This window comes from Arachis duranensis, chromosome 1, assembly GCF_000817695.3.
Source record: "Arachis duranensis cultivar V14167 chromosome 1, aradu.V14167.gnm2.J7QH, whole genome shotgun sequence".
Lineage (NCBI taxonomy): Eukaryota > Viridiplantae > Streptophyta > Magnoliopsida > Fabales > Fabaceae > Arachis > Arachis duranensis.
Window position 1 is genome coordinate 88985953 of NC_029772.3, and position 23810 is coordinate 89009762.

Consider the following 23810-nt stretch of genomic DNA (forward strand, 5'->3'; position numbering starts at 1 on the left):
GGACGTAAAGCAACGCAACCCTTTCCCTTTGTAATTAAGAATAAGGTGGCGCCTTACGTGTAAATAAGCAACCCCAACCTCTGCTCTATCCCCTTCATCTCTTCTACATTACTTCTATAATATTCCTTAATTTTACCATACTAAAAATGTCACTATCTTTAATGTACACACCTATAATATAATCATCATCGTACCAACACTTATTCCTTCATAATTGTACAAAGTATAAATTTCATTCGTATAACCGACGTACTAAAGACTAATTTATTACGAATCTGAATTTCAATAAATTATTGTAAGTATAAAATAAAATTTAATGATATTTAAACGGATGAGTAAATCGATCACCCGATCAATCTAATTGGTTTATTCTTTTTAATGATTAGCTCGTGGTATATACTAATTAAACAAAATTAAAAAAGAAAAGGGTGGGAAATTAAGGTAGAAGAGCAGTTATATTCATTTATTCGAATGAGATTCCATTCCCTCTCAGTTCTCAGAACAAAACAGCAACCTTCAAATCCAAAATCAAAACGCTCTCTCTTCTTCAATATAATTCTATATCTAAATCTAAATAAACAAATATAATTAAGTGTTAAGTTATCGCTCTTAAATTAGTATATCTATAACAAGTTGAAGGTTGATTCGATTTCCTTCACTCGGAACAACACGTCACCATTTTTGCTTTTTCATTCTTTATTCTTCCATGGCGATTTACCAGAGCGTGGGCGCCACCGCCACTGTTCAGGGAGATTCAGGTGCTAACAGCTCTACCGTGCGGCGGAGACGCGGCGGCGCCACCTCTGCTACGCCGTTGGAGAAGGTGGAGCTGGACGCCTTCGAAGGTGAGAGTTCGAGTGAGGAGTTGGCGAAGGATTCAAGCTCCGACGACAACAATAACGGCAATGGAGTGGATGATGCATCAAAAGGCAATCGTCAGCAAAACGCCGCCGATTTTTCCGCCGTGAACTTCGATTACCGACCTTCGTTCCCAGCTCACCGCAGAATCAGGGACAGTCCGCTCAGCTCCGGCAACATTTTCAAACAGGTTAACCGCTTTCTTCTCAGTCTCGTGATCCAATTTTTCAGTTGCCGTAATTTCTGGTTATGACTTGAATGAAGGTTGCATGCTAGTGCGTTGCTGAACCTATTCGTTTTACTAATTATTCAATCAACAGCAGAGTCATGCGGGCCTCTTCAACCTCTGCATAGTGGTGCTTGTTGCGGTTAACAGCAGACTTATCATTGAGAATTTGATGAAGGTTTCACTCTTCCATCAACATATAATTCTGCATTCACCTATTCACTTATATTTTTATCTATTTATTTTGAGAAAGGAAATTGTTTTCCATTTTGTGGTTATTTTATTTTGTATATTTGTCTGTTTAAAGATGTGGAATTATTTTGTTTTGCAGTATGGTTGGTTGATTAAGACTGATTTTTGGTTTAGTTCAACATCTTTGAGCGATTGGCCTCTCTTCATGTGTTGGTAAGTGTGGTGAGCTCAAAGAGAACCACCAATTTGGTCAAAAAATGATTAAACTGCTGACAATTAGATCCCTATAGATATATTCTCTTGGGGTGTCTTGATAATTAATACGCTGATATAATGGTACCTAAAAAGATCAAAATTTTGACGAATTGGTCCTTCAAAAACATCAATTTGCCAACAAATCAATCCCTATAACTTATTTTCATAATAATAATAAATTATATTAGCAATAACAAAATTCATGATATTGGTACCACGGACTGATAGAAATTTTCATTGTGACTAATTTGTTAGTGATTTAATCCTTCCGGGGTCAAATTAGTGGTCTCCCAATGAAATACCTTGAGTTTAAATTATTCACTTGGGCATCATTTCTTATAATGTAATTTGACAAGAAGTGATTATGTTTGTCTTGCAGTCTTACTCTTTTACTATTCCCTGTTGCTTCCTTCATAGTAGAAAAGTTGGCACAGCATAAATGTATTCCTGAACCAGTAAGTTATTCAGCCATTTGACATTTAGAGTTCTATAAGATTGATTGGAACATAGTTCTGGAGCCACATGAAATCCTTCTGCCCTGTACAACTCATTAGAGTTTTGGGATGTGGTAAATTATTACGTGGATAACTAATTTTGACATAATATTTCAGGTCGTTGTGATACTTCATATAATCATTACATCAACTTCACTTCTGTATCCGATTTTTGTAATTCTCAGGTCAGTGTTGTTCTTTCATGTCTTTTTCGAAGTTGACTCCAGAACTTGTCTACTTTTTTTTTTCTTTTGGGGGGCAGGCAGGATTTGTGATCGAAAAATGCTAAATATTATGAAAGATTTCGTAAAACGACACATGAAATTGAATAAGATGCGTGTTTGATTTTATTGTGTTTTCTCTCGTTTCTTAAATATTGGACTTCCACTCAAATGCCTGAAAACCGTTCTTTATTGTTCTGGCAAATAAAATCCCTACGAATCAGGTCTGCGTTCTGTGGTCAAGCATGCCATGTGTCCAGTATGGATAAATTATCTAGTTATAGAATATGAGTTTAAGTTGGTAACGGGGTAGTAATTAATAACCTTGATTATTAACTTGCACATGGATTTTACATGCATTCTTCTATTGTTTATGGAAAGATTTAAAGCTCCTGCTTACAACTGGTTTCCATGATCCTGGAATTGAATTAATTTGCAATTTATTCTTTGCAGATCTGATTCCGCTTTCCTATCAGGCGTCACATTAATGCTATTTGCTTGTATCGTGTGGTTAAAGTTAGTGTCTTATGGACATACGAACTATGACTTGAGAGCACTTGCCAAATCAAATGAGAAGGTAGCTTTTTAGTTTCACATGTAAATTTGTAAATGCAGTATACTTGGGATTTTAAAATCTAGGAAATGCCGGATGTATGTGGTGAATATTTTTTAAGCAGGCAAATCCTGTTCGATAAATTGCAGCCTATGGATCACAAACAACTAAAATTTCATTATTTGCTGATGTGCAGTTTTCTCACTTCTTAATTCTAATAATGTCCATCCTTTTTCCTCTTGATTCTTTTCCTTATTTCTGTGTGGTGCTCTCTACTGATTTGTGAATGTGTGATACATCTATTTCACCGCAACTTATCATGTTCACTGTATTATAGGTAGAAGGATTACCCAGTACGCTCAGTATGGACTATCCTTATGATGTAAGCATAAGGAGATTGGCATACTTCATGCTTGCTCCTACATTATGTTACCAGGTGACAGCACTTTCAAGTGATTTTCCCAATTCTTCTTTGAATTTTTGGCATATTATTTTCGATTTTCATGTCCTTTCCTGTCAAACATTTGGGAGCATCAAACATTGTTTAGCAAAATATATGGCAAAAATCCTTTCTTTATTTATCTTCTGTTGTACTTTCCCTAAGTTCTTGACGCTTACAATCAGCTTGTTCTGTTCCTAATTCTATTATTCATGCTTACCCCAAAATGATCATTTGGTTGACATCAAAATTCCATACAAGTTGAGATAATTACTTGCTTACAAGTCAACCAGTCTTTGCTGGTCCCAACACAGTGCCTAAGTGATCTCGTATTAATTTAAAACCTCACAACAAGATTAAAGTTTGTATTGCTTAAATAATCAACATTAAAATATGCATATATTAAGTGTTACAGCCCTACTGATTTTTTTAAGAGTAGATGTAAGGAATAAACTGGAGGAAGTTTGCAGTCAAGAATGCTGGATGACATTTGGGAGAAAAGGAAGCTTGTATTATTTTGAACATCTAACAAAAAGGTTTCATTGCTTTGAATATGGTTTTTGGCTACGAAGACTACTTTAACCTATCAGTTTTTAATCGATTATCGATTGAGTGTTATCTCCCTGTCCCTGGTTTCCCCTTTATAGCTTATGGATATTCCGAGTATTATCCTAGGTTGCAGAATTTCTCTTACTTTCTATGAGTAATTTTTTGAGTCTCATTTGTTTTTGCAGTTGTCTTGGTAAATGTATCTTTGGGTGGATTGCAAATGTTATTGTTAATGTGACTCTTATTTTGAGTAGAAATTTCTTGCATTGTCTTTTCTACAAAATGTTCTACACCGTTTTGATTCCTGTGGTATGAAATGTTATAGCCAAGCTACCCCCGCACGCCATCTATTCGAAAGGGTTGGGTCTTTCGTCAACTTGTCACGCTGATAATATTTACAGGATTAATGGGATTTATAATAGAACAGGTAAGAAATGCCTGTATTTTTTTCTTAATTCTTATTTTCCTGAATTCTTCAGGTTTTCTGACCGTGTTTTTATGATTTAACTTTGCAGTATATTAATCCGATCGTACAGAATTCACAGCATCCTTTGAAGGGCAACCTTTTATATGCGATTGAGAGAGTCTTGAAGCTTTCTGTTCCAAATTTATATGTGTGGCTCTGCATGTTCTACTGCTTTTTTCACCTTTGGTTTGTATTTAATCTCGGGCTCATCCATTGTTTATATTTGCTGGTGTGTTTACATGTAAACTGAAGAATTGTAGCTCTAGTTACCTGTGCTTAACATGGACTTCTGTACTGTGGAATTTGATGATGATAAAACACCCTTGATCAATCACAAACAATATTTGCAACTTTGCAATGTAGGTTAAATATACTTGCAGAGCTTCTGCGATTTGGTGATCGTGAATTTTACAAGGATTGGTGGAATGCAAAAACTGTTGATGAGGTAATTTCTTTGTCTCGGCACTCTCTTAGGTTGTTTATTTACAATTATTTGTGAAGTGAATTTTTCACATATTTTCCTTTTGTTTAATGTTGTCGTGATGCTGCTTCTGTCGTCGCGTTCGTCAGTATTGGAGGTTGTGGAATATGGTATGTCTTTTCCGGACTTAATTTTGAAGACCAAGTTCTTTCTTTATTATTTTTTCTCTTCCTATGAAATGATTTGCTGGTCTCGTCTAGTGATGAAATTCTTGTGAATATATATATTTTATATAGTTATTCTACCAGGTGTAATCATGGTTTACCACTCTTTGCATTAAAAAAAGGGCTTACAAATTATAATTCTGTGAAATTAACAAAAGGAAGAAATGGAAGCTGCAGGTTTCCATATGTTTCTTGCTGATGTAGTTTCTCAGCTGTTACTGTGTAAATGGTTCTAAAACCATATATAAAACTTTGCAGGTTCATTTGTTATTTTCAAGTGTATTTCTAATCCATTACTCTACTATTCTTTGATATTGCAGCCTGTTCATAAATGGATGATCCGCCATCTATATTTTCCATGTATAAGACATGGTGTGCCCAAGGTAATCAAGCATCTCATCTGTGTTACTGTATCGACTTTGAACTTATGTATTCTAAGCACACTTTAGGAGTTGAAAATTTGTCTTGATGAGTTATGACATTGTCAGTCTATGTTAACCATCTCTGGCTGCCTTTAAAAGGATCATTTAATGCTGTTGGAATTGAACGAACGTCATTAGTGTTATCCTATTGAATAAATAATAATGTAAATTTTTACTCATAATAATTATGTAAAATCATACTCATAATCACTGTTAAATATTGTTGATATATTATTTTTCTAACTTCTAATTCTAAAGATATTTATATATGTACTTATGATTGTGATATTCACAGGGTGTTGCTCTTTTAATAGCCTTCCTCGTTTCTGCTTTGTTCCACGAGGTGTGTAGTTTAGTTCTCTTTTTCTTTATCCTCTCCCCTTCAATAAATCCTTCATTTGTTTCTGGTAGTAAAAGATGCATATGTAAATATGAGTAACATTCTCAATGTCGTCAACAAAGACAACTGAGATTTGCAATCTTTCCTCATGATTTTTCGTCCGAATGCAGCTGTGCATTGCCGTTCCGTGCCATATATTCAAGCTTTGGGCTTTTATTGGAATTATGATGCAGGTAAAGTTATATGGCCGTTACATATGTTTTCCTATGTTTTTTTTCCCCGGCAAAACTAAGAAAGTTTCCAAGAAAACCAAACTCACATGTAGAATACTGAGAAAATGTTCTGCTTAGTATTGAATCGGTATCATATTTTTGGCTCAATTGTCATGATAATGGATTTTTTCCCCAGGTTCCTTTGGTCCTGATCACTAATTATCTGCAAAATAAATTCAGGAGCTCAATGGTATGTGTGCTGTTTTGAGGTTATTGAAATAGCATTATGTATCTTCCTTTTATGTTCAACTTATTGAAAATGTTTTCGTAACATTAAAAACATTGTGATTTTCTTCATTGCAGGTTGGTAACATGATTTTTTGGTTCATATTCTGTATTCTTGGTCAACCTATGTGCGTACTACTATACTACCATGATTTGATGAGTAGGAAGGTCAAAACTGAATAAGCTTAAGCAAGCAATTACATCATTAACAATACATGTGGGTGAGTAATTCACTTATCGAGAGATATGCTGCTCAATATTGATTTCTGAGGAGGCTATATTCACCACATATATATCTATGTACTCGGTCTCAATACTCAAATCTTCTGTCAATTGTAACAAATATGCAAACAATTTTGAAAGCAATGCACAGGCAATGGTACTGCCAAGTAACACTGTAATAGGTTTCTGTTAATTAATGGAAGAAATGGAATAGTTGTAAATGGTTTGGTTCAATCGGCATCCCTCCATTTTTTTTTGTTTATTATTCTGAGTAGTAAATGTTCTCAAATGAATCCTGCCTAATTCTCAGAAACTTAATTGTTCTCTCTCTCTCTCTTTTTAAACAGAAACTTATTAGTCTTTTAACTAAATCTTTTCAGCAGCATGATTGTCTTATTACTCTAAATGTTTCTAAAATATTTTAATACATCAGACACAACTAGCACATCACATGATCCAACTCTAACTCCTAGTGTGCAATTTGATAATGCCGTGCTTCTCACGTGCTACATATTACGTGACGCATTTTCATTTGTTCCTCGTTCCACGCTCAATTAAACTTCTTTTTTTATTTGGATTTTACTAATTACTAAGAATTTAGAAATAAAAATCTTTTACGAAAATAAAGTTCATTAAAAATCCAATTTGTGTAAAATAATTATTTATTAATGATAAAAATAGTACACAATTAATTATAATTATTTGTTTAAAATTAACTGTATATAAAAATTAAAAATATCATTTTATTTGTCGTACTTAAATACCACCGACGCAGGAACAAAAACCATTGTAGTCAGCGCCACCTCGTATACAGTCGTATATTACTTCGATTAAATTAAATAAAAAGAGAAAAATAAGATTAAAAAAGGAGAGAAGAAAAGAAAAAACGTTCGGTGAAAAACATGTCCTAAAGAAACCAAAGCATAGGTTGCTGTTCTCTACAGAAGAACAGAACCCACAACCCCATTTGCAAAAATATTGAATCTTTTCACAGAAAGCGAAGTGGGTGTGTTCCCAAAACAAAGCTTCTGTGCTCTCTCTTCTTCACACATGGAAGATTTCAGATCCAAGTCGTACGGTGACGGAAGGATGCAGATTGAACCATATACTGGACCCACCGGAAACGGAACCACCGCAACCTCCGGCGATGTCCACGGCATGCAAGATCTCCGGTGCTACAGCGCTTCCTATGCCTCATCGGTGCACCCAACGCAAATCCACGTGGCGAACGACCCAAAGTTCAAGAAGGGCAAGTCCACAAACGGGTCAACCTCAAAAAGCTGGAGTTTCAGTGATCCAGAGTTGCAGAGGAAGAAAAGGGTGGCAAGTTACAAGGTTTATGCTGTTGAAGGGAAGCTCAAAGGGTCTCTGAGAAAGAGCTTCAAGTGGCTCAAGGACAGGTGCAATAGAGTTGTCTATGGATGGTAGCTACCTTTTTTGGATGTTCTTTGAAATTGAGACCTTTAATTAAAGCCGGCTGTCCAATTTCGGTGGTGTCCTTTAACAAAGTGAGCATCTTTCAGCTCGGTACCTTTTATATATTTATAAATATATATATGAATATGACAATTGATGAATAATTTATTTGTTTTTGTTTATTTACTCGTTATTACTTATTATTGTTAGTGTTTATTTCTCATGGGTGGAAAAGTACATGCCCCTAAGGAATGTAATATGGGAGAGAAATTGTTATTCTGTTTTTCTATTTTGGTTTTCTGTAAAGAGTGTAACCATCTTGTTTTGCTTAAGAACATCACTACTATGTCTTCCTGTTCTAACTCTGGTGGTGATTGTGAAGGTTTTGGAGTCCCCTCAAGACTGACAGTTAGTGTTGATTCGTTGTTTATATTTGGAAAAATTTGGTGTATGCATGTTGAAATTCATTAATGATAATTGTTGTGCATGTGTATGATGTTGCTAAGTCCAATGAAAACTAAAAATAGATGTGACTCTGGAGGATTCCTTTAGTAGTCCTTCATCCAAAAATTAACGAAGAATTGACCGCATTTCAATGTAGTTTTGGTTGAAGTGCTAGAGTTGAGGTCCACAAAGATAATCGTTTACTTTTCTGCATGGTAATGATGTGAATCCTGAAAAGGACAGTATAATGTTACTTTCAAGAGTAACATTTTCTGACTTAGTCTCCAAGTCTTCAATAAAGGAAAGGAAATTACAAAATATTGTTACTGTGGATATGCATATTGGCCACTGGATTTTGATTTGGCAGCAAAGTTATACAGGGCAATGGCTTGACAGAGAAATCCATGTTCTGATTCATGTCAGTGACATTTCTGCAGCAAATGATTTTGGCTTTCCCATTTTTGACCAACCTAAGAGGGACATACCTCAGTTTTCCCCACGAGCATGTTCACTTCAATATCAACATCGCAGGTTACTCAAAGTTAACCAAACATCTGATTGAACCTTTTGCAATCCGCAAGAGAAGTATTCATTGTACAAATGAAGTTACAGATATTTGCAATATACATAACGTTTAAACGTTCAAGATGGACAGCAAATGCAGCACAAACAAAGGTTGCTTATTTGAATTATGGTTCTGCAACCCTCGGGAACTGTTGCCAGTTTCACTTCCATTCCTGGTATAGTAGGATTAAAAGGATGGGGATTATAGAGTAATTAAGACGCCAATAAAGTCTAAGACACTGATCAACCACCAAGAGACAAGAGGATTAATGGGTGCGATTCAAATTTAAACATTTTGCCAAATATCATAATTTTTTAGTATGCCGAACAATCCCACATGCAATTAACAGAAAGCCACGCATAGTTAGAAACTGATATACACGTTACGTTGATCAAGAGAACAAGAAAACATTAGAGAGGTACAATGGTGTTAAGCTTGATAGGAATTTCACAAGGTAGAACATTTTAAAATGCCAGAGTAATCTCCACAGAAAATTACACCATGGAATCTATGGGAATCTTCAAACCTAAAGTAAAATGGCTAATTACAATTTCGCTGGTATTTGATAGTTTTGACCGCTGTGGTCCACGTGACTGCAAACTTCAGGTAAACCAAAACAACTCATTTTCATCGGTATGAGAAGATGAGCAAACAATACAAACCCACATACGCAACTTTTGCAGAAAATTAATAATGAGCCCTCTCGTCAGTCTCTAATTGCAAATTCTCCATGCCCCTCACTGCACTGTCATAATTCCTGGTGTGAGAACCATGCCTACCGGATGCTGTTACTCTCTGGGGTTCAGAAGATCCAACTGGTGAACTTCTTTGCCCGCTTGTAATTCTGTGTGCTGCTCCAGGGCTAGCTTCGGTATTTCGAGCACGAATATCTGACTCAGCACCAAATGCGTCACGGCTACCAGAAACAGCAACCCGCCTTGATGATCCACTTGACTGGCCCAAGATATTGGCACTTGATAACTGCATTATCAAAGGTGATGAATTTATTGACCATGAAGGAGTAAAATAAGGGTTGGCAGCAAATTCCCTCATGAGAAATCAAGCTCAGTAAACAAGGGATCCGTAAAGCTATAATACTTTATTAGGAACCAGATGGAAATCAAGCTCGTATAGATCAGCATAGGACCCTTGTTAACATAACATCCAAACGTTACTACCCATATGAGAAACTTACAGAATTTAAAATGGGTCCCGACATTCTCCGCCTTGAAGAATCCACCGAAATCAAACCAGGAGGCCGTCCTTCTTCCCCACCTGTGAGAGAGAAGCAACGGAATTAAGAAAATGAAGCAGATTAAAATGTCAGGTACATATCCCTAAAACTTGGGTGAGAAAGACAGACTCTACCTACTGTATAACCTACATCGTCGGATAGCAGTTGAAATAGAGTTGATTGTATTGATGCAGCCCAGTGCACAAGCATCTTGCGTAAAGCAGGATACAGGGAAGGGCAGCACCCAAAGAGACATATAGATTAAAAGAAATGAAAGAAGTGTCACTCAAGATCTTCAAGAAAACTACCTGTCTGTCTATCGGCATTAGTAATAACAGCTGGTGGCATTCCAGAACTGGTTCCAGCACTAGGACCCTATATTAAGAATTTAAAACAGATATTGGATTTCAGATAACAAGATTGCCAAAAGGGCAAGGATTTTTCTTCTTTGGAAGTAGGTTGGAGAGATGTGTTAAGCGAATTCTCACAATGCCCCGTGCTGGAGGAGTGGCTAGTTGTGATTGCTGATACTTCAAGATGGTCCAGTCAAACACATAATCAAACTGGAAACCTGTCCGGCCAATTTCATAACGAAAGCAAATTGATAACACGGTCCTACAAAGGATGAAATGTAAACTATACAGGAAGTATGGGGGAAAAAAGGTAGAAAAGTGAGACAACAGGTATCCTGTTGTTATGACAATAATAGCAAACCTTCACGAATAAAGAGGTCACGAAATATCCTTTTGAGATAAGCATAATCTGGCTTATCATCAAACCTTAATGAGCGGCAGTAGTGGAAGTATGATGCAAATTCAGTTGGATAGCCACGACACAGTGCCTGGAATATCAACAAATTCAGTATATCTTACAAAGGCAAATAATATGCATTAGAAGGTATCAATTGTAATATAGCTTACTTCAATTGAGGTAGAAACTTTTTTTTCACTGATTTTCTCGTACTTTTGTTTCTTTGTTCCAGCTTTAAGTCCCTGCCAAGGAAGACTACAAAAGAAAACAAATGAGACAATGTACTTAGTATGGACACACATTGGGTATGGGAGAGACTCGAGAGACAACAGTAATTACCTTCCTCTCAGGAAGTACATCAAAACATAACCAAGAGACTCTAAATCATCTCTGCGACTTTGCTCTAACATCAATTACAAGAGAAATATAGGCAGCAAGTACCTGTTAGATAACAAATCTTTCCATTTTATAGTACAAATGTCATAATCAATATATATAAATCATACCAATGCCAAGGTGAGTATTCATGCTAGCATATCTTGCAGTTCCAGTCAAATTCTTATTTTCCCTGAAGTAATTAAAAAGTGAACGGATTATACATAAGGGATATCCAAACAGTTGTGGGCAAAATGTATGCTAACTTACTACACCATAAAAGGGAAGACAAAAAATATCTAGAAATCTAAAAGCATCTCATGTACAACAGAACCTCCAACCTGTAAGGAATGTGTTGATGGGTTGAACTATCTCTGTATTTCTTAGCCAAACCAAAATCAATTGCATAAACCTACATACAGTCATACACATATACATCAACATTGAACTAATAAATACCACCATGTATAAACGTACAAAACATCAAAAGTAATCATGACAACAATATTAGATACCTGATTCGCACGCCTTCCTAGGCCCATCAGAAAATTATCCGGTTTAATATCCCGATGTAGAAATGATTTAGAATGGATGAACTCGACACGGTTGATCTGGATAACAAAATATGAATAAGTACTTTACGGGGGGGAAAAAACCTTAAATAATAATATATAATTGATATGAAATTTTACAAAGCAGAGAAGGGCCCACCATTTGATCAGCAAGCATAAGAACAGTCTTCAGTGACAGCTTTCTACTACAAAAGTTGAATAGATCTTCAAGACTAGGTCCAAGCAGATCCATCACTAGAACATTGTAATCTCCCTCCACCCCAAACCATCTAACATTTGGAATTCCAGCTGGCAAGACCAAATCCAATTAAGACTAAAGGGAAACTTCTGTACTCCTTGCAGGAAGTATGTAAAAAAAAAGTAAAAAACAGAAGATAAAAACAAAAAGTATGAAGGCAGTAATTACTTCCTCCTTGTAGAATTCTGTATAATTTGGATTCGTAAAGCAACTGAGGATGCTTTGTCTTGACATTTTCCTGAATCAAAGGGGCATCAAACAACAGTAAGTATTAAGAAAGATCAACAATTAAGCTCTAGTGTGTGCAGAGATATCAACAAGCTGGTTTTTACTCCATCAAACAAATACAAAATGAGAAGAGTTTATATTGAGATTCTTTTATCTAGTCAATAGAAGTAAACCTCCAGCTCAAAAAAAGTCTTAAGGAATTCAAAAGGCTATCCAAGCAAAGAGGGGTTTTAAAATGATCAAATATCTTTCAACCCCAAAACCCTCCCCCGAAAAGAGAGCAGGATAGCTCATTGAGGACATAATTCAGTGCAGAAACTAATTTCACATGAAATCACTATGAACCAAATTCCCCCAAAACCCAGTTCGAACTTCTAGAATTCATAGAAAGAAAGAAGTACTCAATGGTGAACAGAACTTACAAGCTTAATTGCAACTTCTTCGTTAGTCTGAATATTAGTACCTGCAGCACAAACAAACTCATTAAAACACTCACGAACTATGAACATGCAAAGCCCCACCAACTCGTCAATCTAGCAGAAGAGAGAAAAAAAAAACGGAATGATAGGGTATGGTACGGTGTGAGATCTAGGCTCACGGATATTTCGAATTGACGGTGAAATTGTAACAGAAACAGTGAGTTAAAGATAAGAAAAAGGATGGAGAGTGAAAAATTGTAGGGTTAGGTCAAAAGAAAAGTGAGAAACTAAGGAGAAGAAGAAGAAGAAGAAGAAGAAGAGTGTGGTGTTTCTCTCTCTTGCATTATGATGACCTTCATCACTGCAACCAACACCGTTCTTGCAACCGTCCCTTCTTTTCTTCCTCTTTTCATTTTCGAAGGACCGAATGCGTGTCCACGCGTGTTCCGTACGCACTGTTCACACACGGAACAAGCTTTTCCCGCTGGTGCCCACTGTCACGTGATCTCACGGAGCGTAATTCCCACGTGACGTTATTGCGGGTACGATGTAACTGTCGTTTTGGTCATCTTTATTTTATTTTCTTTTTTCAAAATTCAAAATTTTTAAATAATTTGAATATCAGGTGCCTGTCAAAATAATTAAAAATGAAAGGTCATATAATTTTGGCGAATGGTAAGAGTAGTAAATTAATTGTAGTCTAGCTTCTATATTGAGCATTTATACTCATCCACGTGTATTGTTGTGTTGATATTTTTGGTTTTGAACTATATATAGTGGCAGTGATGATTTTTTCTCTGTTATTAATAGATTTTGTGAATGATATCCGCAGGAGAATAATTATGTCTTGGAGTATTGGGACAGGTACAAGCTCATTGGACGAAGGAATTTGAGTGTGTTTCAGGGGAAGTGCATATTGCCAAATTTGTACAAAAATTCGTTGCTATTTACTTTCGTGCAACTTAATTTCTTCTTTCCTCATACTTATCGTTTATTTATTTACTTTATTTTATTGAAATTAATTGTTTAAAAACTTTAAATGTCTTTATGGAGCACATCAACATAATGTAAAGAATGAAAAAATTGGTTCTTTCTTTCTTTCTGGCTTCCCAAAAAACAATGGGAAAAAAAATGGGTGAAGCATCCAATGTGCCACACGAAATCCAATCCTAAGAAATACTAATACAAATTCTTACATTAAAATGAAAAAAGAAATAAAGAATGAAAGAAGATTTGTGGTTAGTTCCTCTACTCATCCACCAAGATTTCTCAGTTTTATTGGGCCTTGGACCTTAACTTGCAGCTGGGATTGGGTTTCTTGGGCTTGGTAATCCCATATATGCAAGCCTAGGGGACATTCTAACTTTTGGGCTGGGCCTAGGTGATGGAATTGGGCCGTAGTTAGTAACGCGTGAAGAAGTGGGCCTTGGAGACAAATGGACATGCTCCAATGCTCTTGATTGAAGGTGTCCAGGGTAGTCACGCACACACCCAATACGAGGCCCAGCCCCAGTTGACCACTTGCAAGACAACCTCTTTGAGAGGTTTAATATTTGGCCACCCTCTTTATTGGTTGGTACAATGTTGCTCTCATTCTCATTATTAATTGCAGTTGTAGCAGGTACTGATTGTGATTGATTAGTGAATGAATTAGTCCCAATCAGTGATGGAGTATCATCATCTATTGCACATCTCTGCATAAACACAAAACAACATAATCTAGTGAGTGATATGTCCAATTTTATGTTCACAAGTCACAACAACAACCAATCATTAATCAATACATACCTTCACATTGGATAGGTCTACATTGTTGTCTTCAAGAAAGCTTATGAACTCTTTGAAGTTCTCTTCAGTAGGGTGGTAGTGACCACTATAAGGCCAAATTGCCTGTAATGTGTACAATATGTCAGAAATTCTCTTATTATAATAGAACAGTTGTCTTTTTGCGAAGATATTAGTTGAGAATCGTCGAATTCTTAACTATTATATTCACATGAAGATAACTGATCGTGATTTTTTATCTTAATAAAATCGTGTATCTTTGTCTGTACCTCAAGGACACCCCGACGAGCCACTAATCTGCCAGCTGCTGTGGTGGCACCACCAGAAAGAAAGCTTGAGTGCTGAAAGGTACCCTTTTGTTTTCTTCCAACATACAAAGACCTTGTGGTGCTCAAAACAAATATCCATTTTGACTTTTCATCAGTATCTACAACTCTCCCATCTTGTTTGTACACAAGCTTCCCATTCTCAACAATCACTTCATATTCTTCTCTTTCATTCTGCAACAATCAATCAACAACCAATGTTAGATCACACCATACACTTAAACTTCATATGCTCTAATAAGTATTGTTTGGAATTAATTAACAAACTCACAGGTCCAAGATACTTGATGCACTGGCGTTGCAGAGTGGCCCTTGGACATTTCTCAAGATTTATTTCCTTGCCATCTCCAATATCCAACCTGCATAATTGCATATCCATATCCAAGCTTAGAATACACCACTTTTCTAATGAATATGATGAATGGGGAATAAACAAAAGAGTTTACCAGTAGAAAAATGGCTGAGTGCTCTGGCTTTCAAACCAAATATCATAGTATATGTGTAGATTATGTCCATAGCGATGACGAGGGTCAATCTGTAACACAAGAAGTATATGCGTAAATTATTTAACTACTCTCAGCTATCAACTTCATACAGAGTTTTCACATGAAAAAATAAGTAACTTACAGCTTCAAGCCAATGTTGAAGTGCTAATTTTTGTGCCTTTTCATCCTTGGATAAACCTTTTCCAACCTTAGCAGCTCTTGTTCTAGCCCTTGCCCACCTTGACACGGCGGTTTCCGGCTTCTCCACATCAAAGAAGGAAACTGAACTTCTCTTGAGAGCAGCAAAATCCAAAGCCTTCCACCATAGCTCCTCAACAACAACTGCACAATCTGCAAGGTTTCTTCTAGTGCGGTAACTCTTATACACTTTTTGGAGTTTTGTTGCAGCAGCATCAAGCTCACTTACTGGCCTAGGTGAAGAGAAAACCACTGCCTGAGGCAGAGAAAGCAGAGGAACTTCTCTCTTATTGGTTTCAACAATGGAAGAAGAATCATGATCCATTTTCTCTCCCTTATGTTCTACAAAGGAGTAGCTTCTTTCAAGAACCACATTCTGGGGTCTGTGTTCCCTCAAACGCCTTGAACGTGTGACACTAGAATCAGAATCATCAGCTTCCTTTTGTGATTCTCTTTTGTTGAAGCTTGATGATGCTCTCAGAATCAAAGCTCCATCTTTGGAAGCAAAAGTGATGTTGAAAGGTACATCAATGAGTGAAGAGTATGTAACAACTTCTTCCCAAGCCGATTGGAGTAATGAAAGTGATAATCCCATATATAATTAGCTGCAGAAAATCAAAAATCTTAGACTCCAAAATCCAAATCAAAGAGATGAAATGAAATACAGAACAAATGCAAATAATAGTTTATCATATGATTTACCTTTCTTATGTTATGTTAATATTGTTGCTGAATATGATTGTATGTATGGATATATATATAGGGAAGGGGTGTTCAAAAACGTGTCAAGAACTGAAAACAGTTTGAATTCAACAGTGTGGAATTAAGGGGAATAATGAATGAAGCAAAAAGGGATTTGGTGAATGTATTAATATATATGAAGTCCTTGAGAGAGGGTTGAGTTTCTTGTTGTGCACGGCGATGTATAGGAGCAACCTATGACTTTGTTTATAATGAATTCAAAGCTGTGTGCTTTGAATTACTTACTTTGCACTTTATTTTCTTCTTCTTCTTTGAGGGTCAGAGTGAGCAAAGGAACATGCATAGTAAGTATATATATATAGATACATATATATAAGAACAAAAACAACCACCCTAGCTAGTTCATAGTTGCTGGCGGTCAAAGAAGGTAAGCTTTTGCGAGTTTCCATGAACAAACACGGATTGCTTTTTTTAATTCTAGTAAACTGTGATTTCGTGTTTTTTTTTTTCTCTTAACACCCTGTACAAAGCATACTTGGGCTTTTTTATATTTAAATAAAATAAATTAACTATTTAATTAAATAAATTTTGCTCGCATAAAGAATAAAATTGCAAATTACAAAAAGTACGCAATAGTAGCATTTGGAGGGGAGACAAAGATTGAGAAATTGATATTAAGAGAGAGATTGAAAGACAAAAACTGAAATAAGAATGAAGTTCTAATTTAATTTACACAAAAAATAAAATTAAAATTAATTAATTGAAATTGAAGTATTTTAAATATAAAATATTATTAAAATTTTAATTTTTATTCAAAAAAATTTTAATTTTCTGTATTTTTATTTTTTAAAAATACTAAAATATTTAAATTTGAAAAATAAAGACTAAAATTTTAATACTAATTTCTAGCTAAATTAATAAATATATATCGAATTTCAATTTTTTAATTTTCGTCTCAATATCTCAAAATAAATCCTCTCAGAAATAATAGAAAGTGTATGGTTACGCTTTTTTTTTGCCAGCTTTCTTAAATTTAAAAAATTAACAACTTAAAGTTTTAACATTTTTTATTAACATGATAGATATAGATGAGATAAGTAAGTTGTTAGCAGCTAGGAGTTTTAATTTGTAAATAATAGTCAACGAACTCGGTACCAAGTTGATGAGATCAATCACTGCCCGCGTTTGTGGTTGTTTGGAATAATAAATTCTCAAATTATTATATATATTTTTTTAATATTGGTGTGGCTGTTACTTTGATCATATTCACTTATTCACATCACTGCTCAAATTTTATAATAAGTAATATATTCACATCACTGCTTTTGATCTACAATAGTACCATTCGTACTCATGCTTTTGACACTAGAAATAATGAAATATCATTCGACTCAAGAACCGACAATTGTGTTACAACTTGTAACCTTATAGAATTCTAAGATTTTTTTTATTATAAATAAAAAATTATTATTTAAAAAAATAAAAAAATATTATTTATCAAGATATATTTTTTGTGCAGTTCACACAATGAATAAGCGAACTATGCTAGTTTGCAGTGTGGGATTCAAATGTCAACACCATGGACATTGTGTTTAATCTTTTTAGAAAAATTTTATATACATATAAAAAAAAGTGAAAATTAAGGTGCAGTTGATTTTACGTAAAGTTGATAGTTGAGAATTATTGGATAAAAATTTAGTCAAATCAGTCAAATTATTTAACGATTCTCAACTATTAACTTTTACATGAATTTCTACCATTAAAAAAAAAACAAAAGAGAAATAAGAGAAGTTTTGTCAATGCTTAATTGGCTACGAAAAGTTGCTTGTGTGTGTGAAATTTTAAAGTTTGCGTTCATATATTAAAGCTTTTTTCATAGACAAAACCTACATGAACCAATTGAGCTCTCTATTGCTAACAAAAAGTAAACGTAGGATTCAACTCCGAAACTTGGTAGAAATAATAGATTTGGATCCTCTAAATTTTAAATTTTACTTTAGAGAATAAAGTGTGATCATCTGTCTTTGAATGATTTTTCTCTCATATTTACTTTTAGCCACATCTATAAAATAAATGATGAAAAATCACACTTTAATCTCTAAAGTGAAATTCAAACTTTAGAGAATCCAAAATCCAGAAATAATAATCACTTGTGAGTTTAAATTGGTAGGATTCTTGTTTATACACAAGAGATACAGAGACTCAAGTCATGGTAGTTAAGAATGACCCCTTAACAAGTTGCTTTTATTAATGCTTCTTGATTCTTACGTAGATTAGTTCAGCCATTTCAGACATGAGAATGAAATTATTGGTTGAAGACACTGACGACTCATAATTCTTATGGATTTTTTCTTAATTTAGGATCAGTTTGGATAAATTCATAAATAATTTTTTTAAAATTTTTAATTTATAAAAAATTACGGTATTAATGTTTAGTATAATTTTTAAAATTAAATTGTAACTTTTGAAAAAACTATAAAAGTGTTTATAGAAAAATTTAAAAAATGATTTTTCTTTAATACAAATTTTTTTTATCATTTTTTTAAATAAATACTTTTAAAACTAAAATACTAAAAACAAAATATTTATTTATAAGTTACTTTTAATATAAATATTTATTATTTAAATCCTTTTATCAAAAAGAGTTTAATTAAGTTGTTTATCCAAACTATGTGTTTGTTTGGATGCTTACTTTTACTTTTATAAAAAAATTTCTAAAAAGATATCATTTAATTTTTTTTTTCGAGATTGACATCGAAATAAATAAGTACTTGTTACGGTGGGTAACCGGAGATTAATAGGATGGATGGCGTTTGGTGGCCCAAGTGTATGAAGGAGGGGGGCTCCGGATGAGTCTGCAACTCGGGAGGCTCCGTCCGACTTGTGCTCGCGAGTGAATGGGGGGTGGTACCTGCAAAGACACTCCGATGCCTAAGTTAGCAAGAGTGCAAGCAGGTTTAGAGAGTATTAGGCTTAGAGATACCTGAGGGGTGTCAGTGTATTTATAGTGGTGAGCCAATAACCACCGTTGGAGTAGTGCCGTACCTTTAGGGTGTTAACCGTCCCCATTATCTTGGGGAGGTTAAGATATGGCTTTATGACGCGGTTAGAGAGATTTTAGGGGCGGTTACTCATTTGAATGAGCACTTATCTGCCAGCTAACCTCACATCCGACTTCTTCAGACCAAGTCGTGGTTGATACCGACTTCTTACGTGGAGGTCGGTACTTGGCTAGGCTTAATCCTTCAGATTAGGCCTTTTAATTGGACCTGGGCCTTTATCATTGGGCCAGGGTATGAACAGTGCCCCTACTTGAGCCCAAATTTTCTTTAAAATTTTGAGTTCAAGTACTTAACTCGGGTTCGTAGTCGACTTGCTTGGAGGAAACATGGGTCTTAGAAACCGACGTGATTTTCGCGACCCTTTGTTTCTGACAGTTATGTCAATTCAATCGTCGTGTCCGTTGGGGAAGCGTTAAGGGCTTTGGTAACGGTGCAATCTCATTAATGACCGCTCCGTTTTTACCATTATGCCCCTTAGCGTGTTTATAAATACTTTCCCTCTCTTTCATTTTTCCGTTTCTGCAATTTTTCAAACTTCTTCTTTCCTTGTTCGTGCTGCATTCTTGCGCTTGGAGACTTCTGCTTCTTCCAACCTTCACTTTTCGGATAAAGGTTAGCTTTGCTTCTTTTACGTCATGCCTTGTGTTTGCATGCTTTTGTTTTGCCATGCTTTGTTTTGTGTGTGGATAGGTTGGTCTGTAGATTCTAGCTTCGTATCTCCCCTCTTTAGGGGCCGTGTTTTTTGATTTTCTTTTCCTTTTTTTCTTTTTGTAGGTTTTTGCCACTTTTCTTTATATAAAAAATGGCTTCCGTAGACGTTCTTTCTCAGTGGGTTGATGTTACGGTCCTTGGGGAGGAACCGTTGGTCGATGCTGAGTTTATCACTCATCTTCGTACTCATTACAGGCTCTGTACTTCGGAGGAGGACGAGCCAAAATATGAACTGATAGTCCTGGGTCCGGAAGACCGGGTCTGTTTTGGGAGAGTTAATGAGGCGGCCCCTCATTTTTTCTTCATGTATGAATGTATGATCACCCGCTTAGGTGTTTTTCTTCCTTTCTCGGATTTCGAGATATCTGTTTTGCACCACTGTAGAGTTGCCCCTACTCAACTTCACCCTAATTCTTGAGGTTTTTTAAAGATCTATCAGTTTATTAGCCACGCTCTGGACTTTCCGACCTCTTTGAGGATTTTCTTCTTTCTTTTTCATATGACCAAGCCCTTTAGTGGGCTAAACAACAAACAGCAGTGGGTATCCTTCCGAGCCATACAAGGTCGGAGGATTTTCACCCTTTTTGACGAATCTTTTCATGACTTCAAAAACTACTTTTTCAAAGTTCAAGCCGTAGAAGGTCACCACCCCTTTTTCCTGGATGAGCATTCCTCCCCTCGCTTTCCCCTTTATTGGTTGCCGTCCTCCCCTTGTGAAAAGTATGGTCCAGATGACCTAGATGAGGTGGAGGCAGCCATTGTGGGGTTTTTCCGAGAAGCGTGGGGGAGGGCCCCGTACTTGGATACCAGGAAAATCCTCCAACTTGGATACTAGGAAAATCCTCCAAGGAACACCGACTTTTGTTCAATCTCAACTAGGTAGTGCATGCATTTCTTATTTCCGAGTTGTTTCTGCCGACTTGAATGTTGCCGACTTGTAACTGTTAGTTGTTTTTCTTGTAGATATGGCAAGGAAGAATGCTCAGGAGGCCTACCAGAGGGTCCAGGAGGCTAAAGCGAAGTCCCGGGCTAGGTCCGGTGGTGCCAGGGCAATCGCCTCTCCTCCTCCTCCTCCTCCTCCTCCTAAGACTGTGGGTACTCCCTCTCAACCTATTATAATCTCCTCTTCGACTTTGTCTCGGCCACTCCCTTCCGCCCAACTTCTCTCCGAGCCAGAGAGGAAGAAGCGCAAGACTTCAGAGTCTGGCTCTTCTTGGGATGGTGGGGTTAAGGCAGATGCTCTTGCATTCGTCCGAAAGAACATCTATCCTTTTATAAGTATGGATGATGTTTCTGTTCGGAACCATCTCACCACTCTGGCCGAGGAGAGTTTTAGGGCGGCGGGTGTGTGTGGCAAACTTTTGGACATCTTCGAGAAGACTCCCCTCAGCTCTTTGGGGGCATCCTCGAAGGTTGAGGAGTTGGAGGGGAGACTTCTTATTTATGAAAAACATGAGAAAGAGTTGAAGGAGGAGAGAGATAAGTTGAGGAAGGAGAGGGATCACCTTAAGGAGGAGGAGAGTAAGCTGCGGGCTCAATGCACTTTGGAGGCAAATTTGAGGAAAACAGCACAAGACAGCTACCACAGTTTATTTCAAGATATTGTTGCTGTGAGGAAGGACTTGGTGAATTCTCGGAACGCATACGCCGAGTTGGAGGACTCTATTGCTGATGGGGCCGAGGAGTCTTGGAGAATTTTCTTGGAACAAGTCAGAGTTATCGCTCCCGACTTGGATCTTTCTCCTTTACATCCCGACAAGGTAGTTATTGATGGCGCCATCGTTGATCCTCCTGTCCCCGAGGTTGTTTCTGAGTCGGATCTGAAGACTCGGGGGCAGAGGATTATTGAGTCTCCTCCTCGTTCTAAAGATGCTCCGAGTTCTTCCTCCGTTCCTCCGACTGGTCCCGGTGGCGCCCCTCCTGAGTCTGGCGGTGGTGATTTCTCTACTCCCTTGAAAAGATAACTTTGTTTTTTTCATGGCTATATGGCCTGTGAGTCCCCCCTTTTTTAAACTTATTCATGGTTGGTGGTTGTGTGAACAATTTCCCTTTGGCCTTTTAAGGCCGTAAACAAAATATTCTGATCTGTGCCCTTTTTGGATAAGGGTTTTTAAACAAAAGTGAATGCCCTTTTTTGGATAAGGGTTTAAGTTACCTTGTGCGTGTATGCTTTTCTGTTTTTGATATTTCGAAGAACCTTTTTGATCTTTTTTCTGAAAACCTTTTTCTTGGCTTGTCTTGCTTTTTCGAGCCCTTTAGCTTGAAGGCTTTTCACGCAACTTTCGATCCTAGGTTTTTCAATCTCTTTTGTTATCCTTTATACTCAACTTTGCTTTAGCGAGTTTTTATGACTTAGGTTATTTTTGTGATGCGTTTTTCATCTACTCGGAGTGTTTCCGAGTTTGTCTACTCGGGTTCTTATCTCGACTTACGAGTCGGACTGTTCCCGAGTTTGTTACGATCAACTTATATAACCTCTTTACACCGACTTGTACCTCGTCGTTTTATCCTGACGACCATCTTGGGTTGGTTCATGGGATTTTCACGTTTTGTCGAGCTTAAGTCGGTGCGTTTCGTAGAAAGACTTAGAAAAAATAAAGGAGGATATTAAGAGAGATATTGTAAATGAAAAAAGATCTTTATTAATTGGGAAGGTACCTTCTTGCTACTAAGGGTCTTGATAGCCTATTTTCCTTAGCCTCTACTGTGATGCCTCGTTAAAAACCCTTCTCCAGAAAAAACCCTTTTTTGGGAAAAAATCATGAAGTTTGGGAAAAGAGTACATCAGGGAGTAGAGTTCGCTTTTAACTGTAGTACCTTTTCATATTACAAGCATGCCACGACCTTGGTAGCTCAGTGTCGTCCAGGTCGGTTACTTTATAATAACCTTTTCCTAACACTTCCTTGATTTTGTATGGCCCCTTCCAATTTGCGGCGAGCTTTCCTTCTCCTGATTTGTTGACTCCAATGTCATTTCTGATGAGGACCAAGTCATCCGGGACAAATGTTCTTCGAATGACTTTCTTATTGTATCTAGCAGTCGTCCTTTGTTTTAATGCCGCTTCTCTTACCTGGGCACCTTCTCAGACTTCGGGGAGCAAGTCGAGCTCCTCTTTGTGCCCTTGTATGTTTCCGACCTCGTCATGGAGAATTACCCTTGGGCTTTGCTCATTGATTTCTATTGGAATCATGGCTTCTACGCCATATACTAGTCGGAAGGGTGTTTCTCCTGTGGCGGATTGGGGGGTTGTCCTATAAGCCCACAACACTTGAGGGAGCTCTTCAGCCCAAGCTCCCTTCGCTTCCTGTAATCTTTTCTTCAAACCTGCCAGTATGACTTTGTTAGCTGCCTCGACTTGCCCATTGGCTTGTGGATTCTCGGCTTGCCCATTGGCTTGTAGGTGTTCCACCGAGGTGAATTGGTGCTTGATCTTTAGACTGGCTACTAGGCTTCTGAAGGTGGCATCGGTAAATTGGGTTCCATTATCTGTAGTGATAGAATAAGGTATTCCATACCTCGTGATGATGTTTTTGTAGAGGAATCTGCGACTTCTTTGAGCGGTGATAGTGGCTAATGGTTCTGCTTCTATCCACTTTGTGAAGTAGTTTATTCCCACGATCAAGTACTTGACTTGTCCTGGTGCTTGGGGAAAAGGACCTAACAAATCCATTCCCCATTTTGCAAAAGGCCATGGAGAAGTGATACTGATGAGCTCTTCTGGTGGAGCTACGTGGAAATTTGCGTGCATCTGACATGGTTGGCATTTTTTCACAAAGTCGGTGGCATCTCTTTGCAAGGTTGGCCAATAGAATCCTGCTCGGATTATTTTCCTGGTTAGCGACCTTGCTCCGAGATGGTTTCCGCAGATCCCACTATGTACTTCCTCTAACACCTCGGTGGTTCTTGAGGTCGGTACGCAC

At 36.9% G+C, this 23810-nt stretch overlaps 4 protein-coding genes across 5 annotated transcripts; 2 read left to right on the forward strand and 2 right to left on the reverse strand.

Moving 5' to 3' along the window:
- Positions 1-377: 377 nt before the first annotated feature.
- Positions 378-6709, forward strand: LOC107496826 (diacylglycerol O-acyltransferase 1A). 2 transcript variants are annotated; one of them, XM_016118158.3, is made up of 16 exons: positions 378-1048; positions 1179-1262; positions 1416-1489; positions 1911-1986; positions 2143-2210; positions 2700-2823; positions 3137-3235; positions 4113-4214; positions 4303-4439; positions 4617-4698; positions 4824-4844; positions 5219-5281; positions 5616-5663; positions 5831-5893; positions 6069-6122; positions 6236-6709. In XM_016118158.3, exons 1-16 carry the CDS (start codon positions 707-709, stop codon positions 6338-6340), a joined length of 1542 nt encoding a protein of 513 aa, XP_015973644.1. In that variant the 5' UTR covers positions 378-706; the 3' UTR covers positions 6341-6709. The 2 variants fall into 2 exon arrangements, with proteins under 2 accessions (XP_015973644.1, XP_015973649.1); XM_016118163.3 differs by having other exon boundaries at positions 380-1048; positions 1182-1262.
- Positions 6710-7235: 526 nt separating this feature from the next.
- On the forward strand, positions 7236-8288 carry LOC107496815 (uncharacterized). Its single transcript, XM_016118148.3, has one exon. The coding sequence runs from the start codon at positions 7430-7432 to the stop codon at positions 7805-7807; it is 378 nt and encodes a 125-aa protein (XP_015973634.1). The 5' UTR covers positions 7236-7429; the 3' UTR covers positions 7808-8288.
- A 1143-nt stretch (positions 8289-9431) lies between these two features.
- Positions 9432-12713, reverse strand: LOC107496806 (casein kinase 1-like protein 1). The gene is made up of 13 exons (XM_016118138.3): positions 12624-12713; positions 12142-12211; positions 11875-12023; positions 11679-11774; positions 11505-11575; positions 11295-11356; positions 11128-11191; positions 10959-11043; positions 10753-10879; positions 10527-10609; positions 10347-10413; positions 10000-10079; positions 9432-9785 (listed from the first exon to the last, which is right to left on the reverse strand). Exons 1-13 carry the CDS (start codon positions 12708-12710, stop codon positions 9492-9494), a joined length of 1335 nt encoding a protein of 444 aa, XP_015973624.1. The 5' UTR covers positions 12711-12713; the 3' UTR covers positions 9432-9491.
- Positions 12714-13688: 975 nt separating this feature from the next.
- Positions 13689-16451, reverse strand: LOC107496796 (IQ domain-containing protein IQM1). The gene is made up of 7 exons (XM_016118126.3): positions 16117-16451; positions 15359-16019; positions 15178-15266; positions 15003-15090; positions 14675-14905; positions 14409-14510; positions 13689-14314 (listed from the first exon to the last, which is right to left on the reverse strand). The coding sequence occupies exons 2-7, from the start codon at positions 16007-16009 to the stop codon at positions 13913-13915; spliced, it is 1563 nt and encodes a 520-aa protein (XP_015973612.1). The 5' UTR covers positions 16010-16019; positions 16117-16451; the 3' UTR covers positions 13689-13912.
- Positions 16452-23810: the final 7359 nt, after the last annotated feature.

Excerpts from the sequence above, each read along its gene's own strand:
- LOC107496815 (XM_016118148.3), top strand. The coding sequence starts at position 7,430 with ATGGAAGATTTCAGATCCAAGTCGTACGGTGACGGAAGGATGCAGATT.
- LOC107496806 (XM_016118138.3), bottom strand. The coding sequence starts at position 12,710 with ATGTTCATAGTTCGTGAGTGTTTTAATGAGTTTGTTTGTGCTGCAGGT. Across the intron at positions 10,880-10,958 it reads AAGTTTCTACCTCAATTGAA|GCACTGTGTCGTGGCTATCC; the intron begins GTAAGCTATATT and ends TTGATATTCCAG. Across the intron at positions 9,786-9,999 it reads CGGGACCCATTTTAAATTCT|TTATCAAGTGCCAATATCTT; the intron begins GTAAGTTTCTCA and ends TTGATAATGCAG.
- LOC107496826 (XM_016118158.3), top strand. The coding sequence starts at position 707 with ATGGCGATTTACCAGAGCGTGGGCGCCACCGCCACTGTTCAGGGAGAT. Across the intron at positions 2,824-3,136 it reads TTGCCAAATCAAATGAGAAG|GTAGAAGGATTACCCAGTAC; the intron begins GTAGCTTTTTAG and ends ACTGTATTATAG. Across the intron at positions 5,894-6,068 it reads TTATTGGAATTATGATGCAG|GTTCCTTTGGTCCTGATCAC; the intron begins GTAAAGTTATAT and ends TTTTTTCCCCAG.
- LOC107496796 (XM_016118126.3), bottom strand. The coding sequence starts at position 16,009 with ATGGGATTATCACTTTCATTACTCCAATCGGCTTGGGAAGAAGTTGTT. Across the intron at positions 15,091-15,177 it reads ACTCAGCCATTTTTCTACTG|GTTGGATATTGGAGATGGCA; the intron begins GTAAACTCTTTT and ends GCAATTATGCAG. Across the intron at positions 14,315-14,408 it reads TAGACCTATCCAATGTGAAG|AGATGTGCAATAGATGATGA; the intron begins GTATGTATTGAT and ends GTGTTTATGCAG.